The sequence below is a fragment of the Octopus sinensis genome, linkage group LG5 (genome assembly GCF_006345805.1).
Source record: "Octopus sinensis linkage group LG5, ASM634580v1, whole genome shotgun sequence".
In the NCBI taxonomy this organism is placed as follows: Eukaryota; Metazoa; Mollusca; class Cephalopoda; order Octopoda; family Octopodidae; genus Octopus; species Octopus sinensis.
This window is the reverse complement of record NC_043001.1, coordinates 73,671,479-73,687,271: the sequence shown is the minus strand read 5'-3', so window position 1 is coordinate 73,687,271 and position 15,793 is coordinate 73,671,479. Positions and strand designations below refer to the sequence as shown.

At 36.6% G+C, this 15,793-nt stretch overlaps 1 protein-coding gene across 4 annotated transcripts in view; it reads left to right on the top strand.

Moving 5' to 3' along the window:
• LOC115211948 (glucose-6-phosphate exchanger SLC37A2-like) overlaps positions 1-15,793 on the top strand; it is an 87,393-nt gene that overhangs the window by 4,393 nt on the left and 67,207 nt on the right. For all 4 annotated transcript variants that reach the window (XM_029780711.2, XM_036502753.1, XM_036502752.1 and 1 more), the window contains exon 2: positions 14,370-14,451. In XM_029780711.2, the coding sequence (XP_029636571.2) occupies positions 14,370-14,451 (82 nt within the window). The remainder of the gene's footprint in view (positions 1-14,369; positions 14,452-15,793) is intronic.

Genomic DNA, 15,793 nt, shown 5'->3' with positions numbered 1-15,793 from the left:
TCACACTTGACTCAGTTCAAACACCTGTAAATCAGAAACCACAATTAGTTCAGAGCTGTGATTCGCCACTTAATCTATAGAGGTATAAATAAGTGCACATGCAAAATTTCAGCTAGATCAAACAACTGCAAGTGGGTCAGGGGCATTACTTATTGAACGCCCCTCGTATGTGACGTCTTCCTATGTGTGTTGTATTGTAATAGTTTAGTCTGAAGGAAGGGGTTGCGTCTTTCACTTTCCCAGGCACTCCTAGAACCCATGTGATCAACGTGGCAGGGTATATAAGGTAATTATTAGTCAAGAAGTGAGTCGATTAAAATCCAACTGCGACCCATCTTCAAATATGGGGACGTTGTTTATTCATTTACATTGAGAACGTTGTTTACATACAAATCTTACATATTTTCGTATGTAAAACTCTCTTCATTGTATTTCTCAACGTCTTTCTTTATCTCTCTCTCTCTCTTTTTTTAACTGTGTTTTTTTTCTATTATTGATTAATGTTACATGGATATTCGTGACATCTGTTGAAAAAACAAACTGCTATGAAACTCATTACGTGGCTTATATGTCTCTACCACAACATATATTTTACTTTGTTTCAGCCATTGGAGTGTGGCCATACTGAAGCACTGACTTAAAAAGTTTTAGTCGAAAAGAGCGACCTTAACATTGATTTTTAAGTCTGGTACTATACGTTTTTTTTTTTTACCGAACCACTATGTCACATAAACCAACACCGGTTGTCAGGCAGTGAAGTTGGGAAGACAACCACTGACACAAAGACACACACACTCATCGGTATATATATATATACATATATATATATATATATATATAATATATATATATATATATTGTTGTTGGTTGGCATCCTTTTTGTTTCGGGAGACAATGGAGTTGCGCATAAAATAGTCCAGTCCGGCTTTTACATTTCATGTCCTGATACATTTCCTGCTATATATATATATATATATATATATATATATATATATATAGCTTCCACACAGTTTCTGTCTTCTAAATTCACTTACAATACATTATTCGGCTAGGGACTATAGTAGATTTCATTTGCCCAAGATGTGGAAATGAACCCCAAACTACATAGTTACTAAGCAAGTTTCTTAACCACACAACCATGCCTGTCTAACTATATACCTTTGTTCAGTGATGTATAAAATGTCTCTATGTTGTCATTTAGCCCCCAGATCAGCTCTGTTCAAGGACATTCCAATCATGACCATTTCCTCTGTATCTAAGGGACTATGTTGCTCATTGTATTGCTCTTTAAGATGCTAGAGTGGTTTGAGAGATATTTGGTTGCTCAAATGACTACATAGAGGCTCTCTCATTGGCCCGTGACACTTGTCTGCTTATTAGTGATCTGTTCCCATTAAAACTTTTATGTAGATGAGAAGTCAGATGCAGAATGGCTGTTGGTGGTGGTGGTGTTTAACCACATGACACTCCTGATTGGACAAACCTATGATCAAAGGTGTTCAAACCACAATCATCCCATCTTTGTTTAAAGTATAATATATTCAAAACTGTATTATCCCAGATACATATACCTCCTCCTATTTTTAAGATGTATAGTGAGACTCAAGAAAGATTTTGTTACTATTTCTAGCAGGTCGAGATAGAATGAGGATACGTTGGTTATGCTAGCATTGAGACATGTTACTCACCACTTTGTTTTATTTTACTGACATATGAAAAAATTTATTAGAACATTAAAGTAAGTATTTTTGGCTCAGGAATTAGAGGGGTTAATGGTCAGGATTTATGATTAGTAAGGGTGAAGAGTTTGGGTTAATATTCTGCCTGTAAAAGGCAGCGAGCTAGCAGAATCGTTAGCACACCAAGCAGAATGCTTACCAACATTTCATCAGTCCTCACATTCTGAGTTCAAGTTCCACCAGGGTCTATGCAATCAACTTTACTTCTTCCCAGAAATTACTGACCTTGTGCCAAACTTTGAAATCAGTATTCTGCCTGTAAAATAATTTGTGTTAACACATGTTGCCATTTTAAGAAAAGCATGTTACTCTACATTGATATACTTTAATCATAAAATGTGGTTATTTCATCTAAAAGTAGGTTATAGTTTAAATCACCAGCCAAACTATTGTACACTATATTTCTTTATTGCCCACAGGGGCCTAAACATAGAGGGGGCAAACAAGGCCAGACAAAGGGATTAAGTCCATTACATCAAACCCAGTGTGTAACTGGTACTTATTTAATCGACCCTGAAAGGATGAAAGGCAAAGTCGACCTCGGCAGAATTTGAACTCAGGACGTAACAGCAGACAAAATACCTATTTCTTTACCACAACACAGAGAGCACAAACAAGGACAGACAAACGGATTAAGTTGGTTATATCGACCCAGTGCATAACTGGTACTTATTTAATCGACCCTAAATGGATAAGTCGACCTCGGCGGAATTTGAACTCAGAACGTAGCGGCAGACAAAATACCACTAAGCATTTCACCTGGCATGCTGATGATTCTGCCAGCTCGCCACCCTATTGTACACTATATATTAATAAGCTACTGCTCCTAGCTGTATTTAATAAATAGTCATGATTGAGAGAAAGGAATACACTAGCCTAGAGCACTGAATTTTCTAACACTGGCCCTGCAGACAACAGCAAAGACTCTCCAGTGTGGGTGTGACATGATCTTGTCTTCTTCTATAGCACAATGACAAAATTACTGTTTATATCAAGGAAACAATCTCCCTCACTTTCTCTAATCTTTAGCAACACACATCACCACCACCATCATTTTATGTTCCCCTTTCCATAACAGCATGGATTGAACAGATATATCATGGCCTTAGTCAGTTATTCTGGTTTACTGCCCTCCTGGATGGTTTGGGAAGATCATGTCTCATTATGCAGATTCTGTTTTGGCAAGATTCCCTTCTTAATACCAGCCACTTTACAAAGTCTTTTGTATTCATTTCTTCATGATACTAGCGCTAAATTAGCCTTCCTATTCAGGGTTGGAAAATACTTTAACTCCATTCCCCTGTTGATTCTCTTACAAAGCTCAAGTTAAACCTGCAAAAAAATACTGCACCGACATAACCTACATCTAAAGGAATGCCATCCAACTGGCTGGTAAAAATTTACTATAAGACTACAACTTGTGGCCTATGATGACTTCTCATTCTGCCTAATTTATCACTATGACACTCTAAACTAGCTGGTTGCATGTCACATTCACCACCCAACACTCTTCTTATTTGCACTCTGCTCTGTGTCTTTACATCAGGCCCTACACTAAATACTGTACATAGATCCTTCTTCATCAGGGTATCAACCCAAGAATTTTCTTCCCCCTACCACCACCACCACCAGGTGTTTTTCCTTCAAACATTGACTTCCTATATGACCAAGCTAAACATCAACTGTTTAGATCTCTTGAGTTTTGGAGGGCTTTCAAAGATGGTAGGCACTTCTATCTCTTCCCGGATTAAACCATCACAATTACTAAAAGAACTAAATAAACAATTATTCATTCCAGCTCTGTAATACAATGTGATATTATTTATCATAGCCTAAATCAACAATCATCCACTGTCATTGCTTAAATCAACAATTGTTGAAGCAGTTTATAGCTAATTTCCAGAACATGGTTTTTTTGTTTTTTAATTATTATTATTATTATTGTCATTTACTTTTAATCTGCATGTTTGATGCAATCACTTGCCGGGGCACACCCAGCGCCCTAGGGCAAGTGAAGGTTAAGAGTTGTTGAAATATAGCTGAAAGCTTGGGGAGGGGAAGTAGAGAAACATCTCCATGTAATACAAACACAAACATTTACATTGATAGGGTTTTTCTAAGGATGTGGGCAGTACTTGTTAGCACAATCTTCTGGATTTCCTTGAGACATGGTTCTCCAGGGATATTGTCTAGGTGTTTCTGATATCCCTTTTTTATCATACCTAGGTCACCTACAATAACAGGAACAGTTTTTGTTTTAAGATTCCACATCTTTTGTATTTCGATTTCCAGGTCCTTATATTTACTAAGTTTGTCAAATTCCTTTACAGATACATTTTTATCAATGGGGACGCTTACCTCTATTAGTCTGCAGGTATTTTCTTCCCTGTCTTTAACAATTATGTCTGGTCGATTAGCCTTGATCGTTCTGTCAGTGTTGACTGGAAAATTCCAGAGGATGGTGACATTTTTACCTTCAACAACTGGCTGAGGATGGTGTTCATACCAGTTAGCAGGAGTGCCGAATTTGTAGTGTTTACATATCTTCCAATGTATATACTGTCCTACCCTATCGTGGCGATTTTTGTATTCGTTTGGTGTCAGCACAGGACATCCCGAAACGAGATGGTCTATTGTTTCGTCAAATGTGTCGCAGAATCTGCATTTAGGGTCAGTACCGTTTCGGAGAACGTTAGCCTGGTAATTTCTGGTAAACAAGCTTTGATCTTGTGCTGCCAGTATGAAGCCTTCAGTCTCTGCTTTCAATCCAGAACTCTTCAGCCACTGATGGGTTGTTGCTTGGTCTACATCAGCATTTTGGCTTCGGAGAATATATTGTCCATGCAGGGGCTTCTGGCTCCACCGCCTCTCAATTTGATTCTGCCCGTTCTTTTTTGCAGTCTGCTTGATTCGCTTTGCTTGCTTGGTAGCAGTGGTTTCCGGCTCTTTATCTGATTCAAGGTTAATGTCTAGTTCCCTTTCGAACTTATAAGCTTCCTTGACAATAGAATGCAGCTTTTTGCTGCTTTTGTGTTCGCACACAAGTCGCAGCATCCAGTCCTTTGTACTAGATAGGTACCTGTTCATTTCTACAGTAGAGGTCTTATAGCACAGCTCTAATTGCATCATTCCTCTCCCCCTGCTGCTTCTAGGTAGGTACAGGCAGTCTACATGCTTAGGGTGGTGCATGCTCTTGGATGTCAGTAATTTTCTTGTCTTCCTGTCCAAGCGTTGGAGTTCCGTAAGGTTCCAGTTAATGATGTTAAAACTGTACTGGACTACTGGAAGTGCCAGGGTGTTAATGGCCTCAATGCAATTTTTGGAGTTGAGTTCAGTCTTCAGTACAAGCCTTATTCTCCTATAGTATTCCTTTCTTATTTTTTCCTTCATAGTAGCATGATGTATACCATCTCCTTCGTTGATTCCTAGGTATTTGTAACTTTCTTGTGGGTCAAGTTCCTTGATGGTAGTGTCAATATCTAATTTAACAGAAGCTGTTTGCCTGAGCTTGCCTCTTACAAAAGTTGCTTTAGCACACTTATCAAGGCCAAAATCCATTCCGATATCATTGCTAAACTCTTTAACAGTTGTTAGCAGCCCTTCTAGCTCTTGGTCATTCCTGGCAAACAACTTTAGGTCGTCCATATAGAAAAGGTGGTTTATTGACTTACTAAAAACTTTGTACCCATATCTGGTACTATCCAATTTGTTTGAGAGTGGGATCAGTGCCATGCAAAAAAGTAATGGAGAGAGGGAGTCACCTTGAAAGATGCCTCGTTTGATGTTGATGCTGTTGGACTGGCTCATTCCATTACTATGGCTTAGAAAGAGATGTGTGTTCCACATGGTCATGCTATTCTCTAAGAATTTTGAGACGACAGGAGAGATCTTGTATATCTCAAGGGCCTTGAGTATCCATTTATGTGGGACACTGTCATACGCTTTCCTGTAGTCTATCCATGCCATACTCAGGTTTTTGTTTTTGCTCCGGCAATTCTCTGCAATCATTCTGTTTATGAGCAATTGGTCTTTGCACCCATAAGAGTTTCTTTTACAACCTTTTTGAGCTTGTGGAAGGATAGAGTTTTGTTCAAGGAAAGCGTACATTCTCTCCGATATTATGGATGTGAGGATTTTGTAGGTGGTGTTGAGACATGTTATTGGCCAGTAATTCTTTGGGTTTTTTGTGTCTTCGGTTTTAGGTAATAGGTAGGTGGTTCCTTCAGTCAGCCAAGCAGGTATTTGCTCTGGGTTCTGAATGACATCAGACAGAGATGCAGCGAGATCTTCGTGTACCTCTGTCAAACAATTCAGCCAGAAGTTAGGGATCCGATCCAGTCCTGGGGTTTTCCATTTATGAGCCTTCCTAAGGACACACCTTAGCTCCTCTATTCCTATTGCTTCCCATTATTATTATTATTATTATTATTAAGGTGGCAAGCTGGCAGAATCGTTAGCATGCTGGGCAAAATGCTTAATGGCATTTCATTCATCTTTACATTCTGAGTTCAAATTCCACCAAGGTTGACTTTACTTTTCATCCTTTCAGGGTCAATGAAATAAGTGCTAGTTACACACTGGGGTCAATATAATTGACTAGCCCTCTCACTCAAAATTTCAGGCTTTGTGCCTAAAGTAGAAAGGATTATTATTATTATTATTATCATCATCATTAATTTTTATTTCTTAGAGCTCTCGACCTTACTTGCTGTTGTTAATTCCTTGAGAGCAAACAGCGAGCTCTTTTCAAAGGTCTCTCAGGGTCTTTTTCCACAAATTATAAGACTTGGTAGCGAGATGTTAAGTATCATGGAAGATACTTAACACCCAAGTGCCAATCTCAAAATCTTTGCTGTCCCCAAAAGAGCAGTTTTATTATTATTAAGCTGTTCTGCACACTCTTGTCCAGTTCCCATGCATTTCTGACTTGTGGGTTTATGTCAAATGCTTGCTGTCACTTGTAGGACAGATCTAGCTATCATGTTAAGTCCATTGTGAAAATAGTTCCACCACCTTCCTTTGGCTGAGATGGGCAGGCTGTCTTTTTTTTGCTTGATAGCCTTAGTGAAAGCGGTTGTGTGATGGACCACATTGAAAGGACTGAAGACAGATGCTTTCCTTTTTGGCCTAGATGTCATCAACTTTTTCAAGTTTCACTTGGAAAGGAAAAGTGGGGTGGAGAGGGAAGTGCTACCTCCCAGCAATCTTCTTAAAAGGTGGGTGAATGTTGCAAGAATAGTCCAAGTAAACAAGTCTACTCTAAGCATGCACTTGTGAGTTGAAGAAGGGCAATGTGGAGAAGGCACTTGTCCTAGTGATCAAGGCAACCATGATTTTTGTAGGGTCTTCATAAGCAACCCTAGAAAGTTTCCCTCTTTTGAAGAATTATTCATTATCATTATTTTATATTGCTACTGTTTTTCTTTATAAACTTTTTACATGCCTTTTATGTAACCACACATTATATTGTCGTGTACTATCTCCAACGTTTTTTGTGAACCCGTTGTGGTTAATAAAGAAAATATTGTTATATTATTATTATTATTTAAGGTGACAAGCTGGCAGAATCATTAGCATGCCAGGCAAAATGCTTAGTGGCATTTCATCCATCCTTACATTCTGAGTTCAAATTCTGCCAAGGTCATCTTTACCTTTCATTTTTTCAGGGTTGATGAAATAATTACCAGTTACACATTGGGGTCGATGTAATCCACTAGCCCCCTACCCCAAAATTTCAGGCCTTGTGCCTAGAGTAGAAGGGATTATTACTATTATTAAGACAGTGAGCTGTCTGAATTGTTAGCATATAGGAGAAAAAGCTTGGTTGCATTTTTTCCAACTCTTTATGTTTTGCGTTCAAATCCCTCCAAGATCAACTTTGTCTTTCATGTTTTCAGGAGCAATAAAATAAAGCTCCAATCACCAATCAAAAACACTAGGGCTGGTGTAACTGAATAATTCCTTCTCTCTAAAATTGCTCGCCTTGTGTCAGAATTAGAAAGAATAATAATAGTTATTATTATTATTAAAAGGACAGTGTATACACAGAACTGGTTGTGATGATGTAAATACTTGCAGTATTTAGTAACATACCTCTACATTCTGAAACTGTATTGATTATAAATCTAATTAATACAAGCTTTTTTAAATTTATTCTGAAATAGATTAAGGTGTAGGTGCAGTTACCTCCCTTGACGGCGGGTTTAAACAAACTGGCACATAGAGAGCATTAAGGAACATTAAGGTTCAGAGATTCATCTCTTTTCTTTTTTCTTGCCAAGATGTCAGACAGTAAAAACGTGATCTAGTCTCTCTCTCACACCACACGCCAGTGAGTAGATAGGAAGCAATGCACAGGAGAAGACCATGGCCTCCACGCATCAAACCATCTCCACTTATCATTCAGCTTATATATATATATATATACATATATATATATATATATATGTGTGTGTGTGTGTGTGTGTGTGTGGCCACATTAAAGATATTTAAAGTTACCACTTTGTTCCATGTATTTCTTTATACCATGTTCCTGTCAAATGATATTATAGCCTTCTGAGTAGTCACATTAGATGGCTCCACAACCTATCCATCTAAAAAGGTTACATTTTTGGGGCCTTATAGTGTGAAATTTTGCTTGCAACAAATGTTATTGATTATTAGTACCAGTTGATCACTGTGGTTGAGATAATCAACTAACCACATTCTTGAAAGATCACTGACTTTGTGCCAAAATTAGAAATTATTGTTATTGTTGAGTTGAGGGAGAAGTACAAACAATTAAAGTGACACTAGGTTACAAGTGTATGAAGCCCATCATGACTACATGTCTGATAAGAGTACACCAAGTACATGCATCACAACCATATATGCACAACATGGTGATTTCATATCAAGATAAACAGCACATGACCTTACAGGTGGAACCCAGTTAGAATTTTATTCAGGACAAGTAGCCCATCCTGCTCAAATCCCTGAATAAGGGATATTTAAGGATGATGAACAAAACACCCATATTTCCAGAAATGAATTATTCAAACTCCAAAGAATTTCTTTCAGTGCATGGTTATGATACTCCCCAACTACTCTTGTTCATGATTAGAGATGTGCATATCATCAGCCACCAAGGGACATACTTAACTGGTTATGGTCAAGCAACTGATTAGCAAATCTGTGGTATTAAGCAGAATATTTGCTATAGCCCATCTTTCACACCAAGACAAAACATGTACATGTTAACACTTCCCATCATTTAAGAACCCATGAGAGTCACTGTCTAGTACTGCATTAGTATTATTATTAGGGCTACATCTCTATCATCCCCTCCCCCTTTTTTTAAACCTCTGTATAAGTCCTTCTCTTTCCATTATTCTTACATTTCTCTTTTTTTTATATATATAATTATCTTATTTCATTATATGTAAACCCCCACACTTTATTTCTGTCATTGTATTGTCCCCTCATCCTTCACCCTGGTAGCAAATAAATGAAATCATCATCATCATCATTATTATTATTAAGGTAGCGAGCTGACAGAATTGTTAGCACACCGGGCAAAATGCTTAGTGGTATTTCGCACATCACAACGTTCTGAGTTCAAATTTCGGTGAGGTTAATTTTGTCTTTCATCCCTTTGAGATCAATAAAATAAGTACCAGTCAAACACTGGGGTCAATGTAATCAACTAGTCCCCTCCCGCAGAATTTCAGGCCTTGTGCCTATAGTAGAAAGGATTATTATTATTATTGATTTATTTCCTTTACTCTTTGCTCTTCTTTTTTAGTGACATTATTTCACTTGTATTTGTTGTTAATAGTGCTCACTATTAAAGTCATAGTCAACATACAGAAGCCTTTCCTTGTGAATGTATTTTCACTTCTTTGAACTATTATTGATCTCTGTTCTTCCTCTGCCACTATTTTGACTACAATAAAATCATGTCTCTAAATTCAACCACACCATTTTTACTTGGTTTTACTGCTCATTTTCCTGAACTTAAACTACACATTTAATGTAGTAATCCAGTCGACGTAAAAACCACCTCTTCATACTTATTTATTCATCAGGAATATTTCAAACAAATTCATTAGATGTGCTTAACCCTACTCTATCTCTGCTGCTCATTCATATGTGTGTGTGTGTGTATTTATATATGCATATATATGTAATGTGGTTGATGTTAGGAAGGACATTCAACCATAAAAACCCTGCCAAGACAGACAGTGAAGCCTGGTGCAGTCTTCTGCTTCGCCAGGCCCCATCAAACCATCCAACCCATGTCAGCATGGAAAACAGACATTAAATGATGATGATGATATATATGTATATCTATTTATATCTTCATCATCATTTAACGTCCACTTTCCATGCTAGTGTGGGTTGGACAGTTTAACCAGAGCTGACAAGCTGGAGAGCTATACCAAGTTCCAGCCTGATTTGGTTTGGTTTCCATGGCTGGATGTCATTCCTAATGCCAACTACTTTACTGAGTATGTTGGGTGCCTTTTCACAAGGCACCAGCACAGGTATTTTTTACATGGACCAGCATGAGGGCTCTTCAAGACAAAAACCTCTTCAGTTGGGTGGGGGAAGCATTAATAATTTTGCTGTGGTGTACATCAAGGTGCCATATGTGAGAGTGTGTGTGTGTATAATGTGTGTTACAAACCTTAAGCAGCTGAAACTGTTTTTAATGGAAAAACTGAAATATTTTTGAAGTCTATGGCTTGATAAAGACTTTGTACTGGGATTTAAATCTATTAAAACTGTAAGAAAATCTCACTTTATCTGCTTTGTTATTAATAACATATATAAGTGAGCTACAGGTTGTCAGAGATGAGAGAATGTTATTTCTGTATCTGTTCATTTAGATACATCATCATCATCATCATTATTTAATGCTTGTCTTGATGCTGACATGGGCTGAACAGTTTGACAGGATCCCACAACCCTAGGACTACATCGAGTTCCAATGTCAGCTTAGGTACAGCTTTGATGGCTAGGTGCCTTTCTGAATGCCAGTCACTTTTCACCGTGTGCTGGGTGCCTTCTTTTCATGACATCAACACTAGTGAGGTCTGTAATTTAAATTCTTCAACTCTTGATATCTTGCTCTGTGGTTCCTGAATTAAGAGCTTTTTTTTTTGTTTTGCACATTCTTCTTTAAACATTTGTAGTTTACATCTGACACAACCACAGATGCTCTCATTTCTCTTACTTGTAGTAGCCATAGCTTTGGGTAACTTTAAGTTAAATAAGCAGAGGAACTCTTAAAAGTAACAAATGCTGCCACTAACTAGTACAATGTAAATAATGCATGTAAACACAGAGTACACATAGTGCCACATTTGGGTGCACACTGAACTAGACTGGCAGTCACAAGAATTTCAAGTTTCCCTATAATTTATCCAGATTAAAGAAAGTGCTGGACCATCAGCTACCTATATAAAACCTCAATATTCTGATGCTGCTGCTTGCTCTTCCTTGATGGGGCTTAAGTCATCTCAGGTTAGTGGTCCCAGAGACATCATCATGCATAGAGCCGACCAGGTCCATCAATGCTCTCCATCACTGACACTCCTGTGCCAGCCCCTCTGTATCCTCCAAAGTGATGTTCAGCCTCTGGAGGTCTTCCCCAATCATGTCCAGCCATCTGGTTCAAGGCCAGCTATGAGGCTTCTGCCAACCTTCAGCTGTTGTGTTGAATGAGAGTAAAGCCCAGGTATGTTCCAAACACCAGCTTAATAATAGCAGTTATTTACTAAATCCTTCATTATTTTCAAAGAAAGAAAAACCTTCTTGTTTTACAGAAATATGCTAACAAAAGAGTTAAGCATACAAATAGCTGTTTAAATTTGAATATTTGTTTAACCAGAGCTACAGAAAAACTGTGATAGTTTTTAAAAGAGGTAAACTTAATTTCAAATATGAGAATTATCAGAACAAATGAAGAATAATATATTTCCTAGGATTTATATCAGCCCCTTTAATACTAACTTGTCTGACACCACTTCTGGTTTTAGCACATAAAACCTCACATCTTAAAGTGCTATATGTTAATTAAAACCTTTAATGAAAATTTCATTTAAAAAAACGTTTATTAAATGTTACAATCACCAACTAAATCAGTGGTTCTCAACCATTTTTTGCCTGTGGACCCCTTTGATTACTATTCTGTTCTGGTGGACCTCCATAGTCATTTGATGTTTAAAAACTAGTTTTATAGAAGCTTCTTACAAAATTTCCTATTTTGTTTTTCACACATTACCTTGTATAGGTTGAACTACGTAAAGCGTTAGAGAAAGAAACTTAGCTGTTTCTTGCAATAAATACATCTAAAGCAAAATATTTTCATGGACCCTTACTGTGGATCCTCAATTTACTATTTTACTTGCATGAACCTCCAAAAGTCTTACATGGACCACCAGGAGTCATATGAATTCCAGTTGAGAACCATTTAACTAAATAAAAAAAAAGTTTGTTGTTTTATAAAATATATTTAAATTTTAGGCCATTAAAAAAAAACAATTGAAATATGTGATACAGTTCTATATTTGAGAGATGAGGAATTATGTACATTATTTACATTAGACGGATATTTGCCCTCATCTTGTTTGTTGTTAACACAACGTTTTGGCTGATATACTCTACAGCCTTCATCAGGTGCCTTGGGGAAATTTCGAACCTGGGTTCTCATTCCTAAGGTATTTTTCAATGTTATTTTTATTATTATTACTATTATTCAGACCATTGCCTGGTATCAAACTTGGAATCTTAACCACTACACCATATGCCCAGACATATAGCATAGTGGTTAAGAGCATGGGCTACTAACCTCAAGATTCTGAGTTCGATTCCAGGCAGTGACCTGAATAATAATAACATTGAAAAATACCTTAGGAATGAGAAACCAGGTTCAAAATTTCCCCAAGACACCTGATGAAGGATGGAGAGTATATCAGCTGAAACGTGTTAACAACAAACAAGATGAGGACAAATATCTGTCAAATGTAAATCATGTAAATAATGAAATACGTGAACCATATAATTTATTAGAAATATGGTTATAGAAAGGTTAATTCTACAAACAGTGTCCATTGTAATTTCTTACACATGTTCAAACTGAAGAGTTTTTTTTCCCACTAATTGGCTGTTGATGAAAACTATCTTTATTTTTATTTATTCACTGTAGATCAACATAATCATAAACATCTCCCTTTCTCCCATCATTTCATTACTGACAACTCACATTAAAACTCTCTACTGGAAATTTTTTTTCTGCTTGGCCTTTTGCTCACAAAATATAATGTGATATGAAATTTTAAGTCTTATTCCATTTATATTTTGTTCTTTTTAGGAGGACCTCTTCAAATTATAGACATAATTTCCCCCCTTTCAAGAAATGGCACAAAATGACAGAATTACACCTTATTGATATCTTTATCAAATATATATGTAAAATATTAATGTTAGGCAAATGAGAACAGCTAGCAACCAGAGAGGACAGATTATTTTTATTTTTAATGATATGCACACCTGTCCCTTTGTTTGAAAAAAATCTATATCAGCAAAATTGTTTGAATTAAAAATCATTATTCTCTTTCAAAATACAGACCTGTTTATTGATTTCCCCCTACCAAATTCCTTGCTTATATTAACCCTTTAGTATTTAAATCAGCCAAACTATTCGGCCTCTTTAAAGTTCAAACTATGGGCTATTTCAGATGAGATGGTATCAAAAGGGTTAAAGCTGATATTCTGTCTGGATAGTCTTCCTAGTTGTGAAACCTTAAATTTGGTTAAGTCATCATGCAAGTTGCACAACTAGTTCAATGTAACCAACTGTCTTTCAACAAAGTTCTACTCCCTTTAAAATCGAGATATGTTAATCCTAAGTTTAAGGAAAGTATTACTACGAACTATGATCAAATGAAACCATTTAACCCATATTATATTTGTACATTTAAAATATTTGATCTGAAATATTTTTTAGCATTCAATTTTGAATATTTCATCGCTATAGTTCTGTTTGAAATGAAACTGTGAATAAGAGGTTAGCAATCTCAATACTACTTTTGGGAGTAAAGTATTACATTTGAAAAAACAAGTAAGTTGTTTGATGTTAAATAATTTTTGCAAGTTATGCATATGGGGTTAGCTGATTGAACAAAGTAGCTGGAGCTGTCTGTATTTCTTGCTGGGACTGTCTGAATTGAGGTATCTTGTTCTGAGATTTAATATTTAAAACATGTGCTCCCTATTTTAAGGGACCACATGGTAGTTTGTTGTGTGAATTTTGGCTGATACATTGAGTTGGCAAAGAAATTACATAGAAGTTCCGTTGCCATCTCCAGTCTTTTATTAGAGCGAATGGAATGAAGAAAAGATAGAGGGTGGAGGTTGCAGGGGCAAAACTGTAACACATAAACCAGACGGTAAGGAAATCCTAATATCTAATTTGTTAAAAAAGAATTAACAACCAACTGAAGATGATTAAAAGATGAAATTTTATCAGGTGTCTCTCTAAAAGAACTGTCATCTTATAATCACGATTTTCATATATAATTATAGATATACAAACACACACTCACATTATAAACCAAAATCTAATGATAATGTTGTTCTTTGCAGATATAAACTCTTCATTATGGTATCTACTTTTTTATGCTATTCATCATATCATCTTTCAAGGAAACCCATTAGTGTAGTTAAGGTAAGTTAACGCTTCCTCAGTTTGAAATTGCAAACTTTTGTTTTGAATTCTAAATCGTTACAATGCTCAACCTTTAAATTCCAGATTGGCAGAATCATCAGAACATTAGAAAAAATGCTTTTCTGTATTACTTCCTGTTCTTTACAAGTTCAAATTCAGTTGAGGTTAACTGTGCCTTTCATCCTTTTATGGTTTGATAAATTAAAGTGCCAGTCAAGTACTGGGACCAGTGGTGTTGACTAAGCCCCTCCCCTCAAATTTGTTGGCCTTATTTCTAAATTAGAAACAATTATTATTAAATGAAGGAATTATCATTGTCATTTATTATGGTAGCAAGCTGGTAGAATTGTTAACATGCTGGCAAAATGCTTAACAGCATTTCTTCCGTCTCTTATATTTTCCATTCAAATCTTACCAAGGTCAGCTTTGCTTTTCATCTGTCTGGGGTCAATAAAATATGTACCAATTGAACATTGAGACTGATGTAATAAACTTATCCCCTTCCCCTAAAATTGCTGTCCTTATGCCAAATTTGAAACCATCATTTATTTAGATGGTGAGCCAGCAGAACCATTACTGCAGTTGAACAAAATTCTTCACAGTATTTCTTCCTGCTTTTTATGTTCTGAATTTGAATTCTATCAAGGTCAGTTTTACCTTTCATCCTTCTGGAGGTCAGTCAAGTATGGTTGTTGCTGGTATCAACATTTTTTTTCTCTACTTTCACAGATTCCCATGATTCTTTGTCGCTGTCCAATTCTATTTTGAATTTTAATTGGGAGCTTGAGTCATAGTGAATCTTTCATTAGCTGATTACACAACCATGGAGGCATTTCAGATAATATCTTGATAGGTCTTGGTGATCCTGAACATTGATTTTCTAGGATTCCTCTGCTCAGCATGAATGTAAGAAGCACTGTTGGCTCAATTGAGTTCACCATACTGCAGTCACATAACTTTGCCATATCCCTGAATGAGTGCTTTATCTTGCCAAAGGGCAGCCTGTAACTATACAGGACATGGTCATCACTCCTTGAGGTATTTTCAAAATACCCACATACACAGGTATCAACTGAACCCCCAAAGAATAACATATACAGTAGCTTACATTCTCCAATTGATGGAGACAATCAGGAATATAATGGGCATAAGATCCCCCATATACATAGTATCCTTTACCACTACCGCTATTTCAACAACCATTTAACTATGCTCCCCCTGGTGCATGGATCTTTTCCTGTGAATCACCACTCATCATAGTTCTTTAACAGCTCCTTCATGAAGTTCAATTTCTTGAATTCAGTCTTCACCACTTAACTCACTGTCTTTCTGGCTCTGTTCC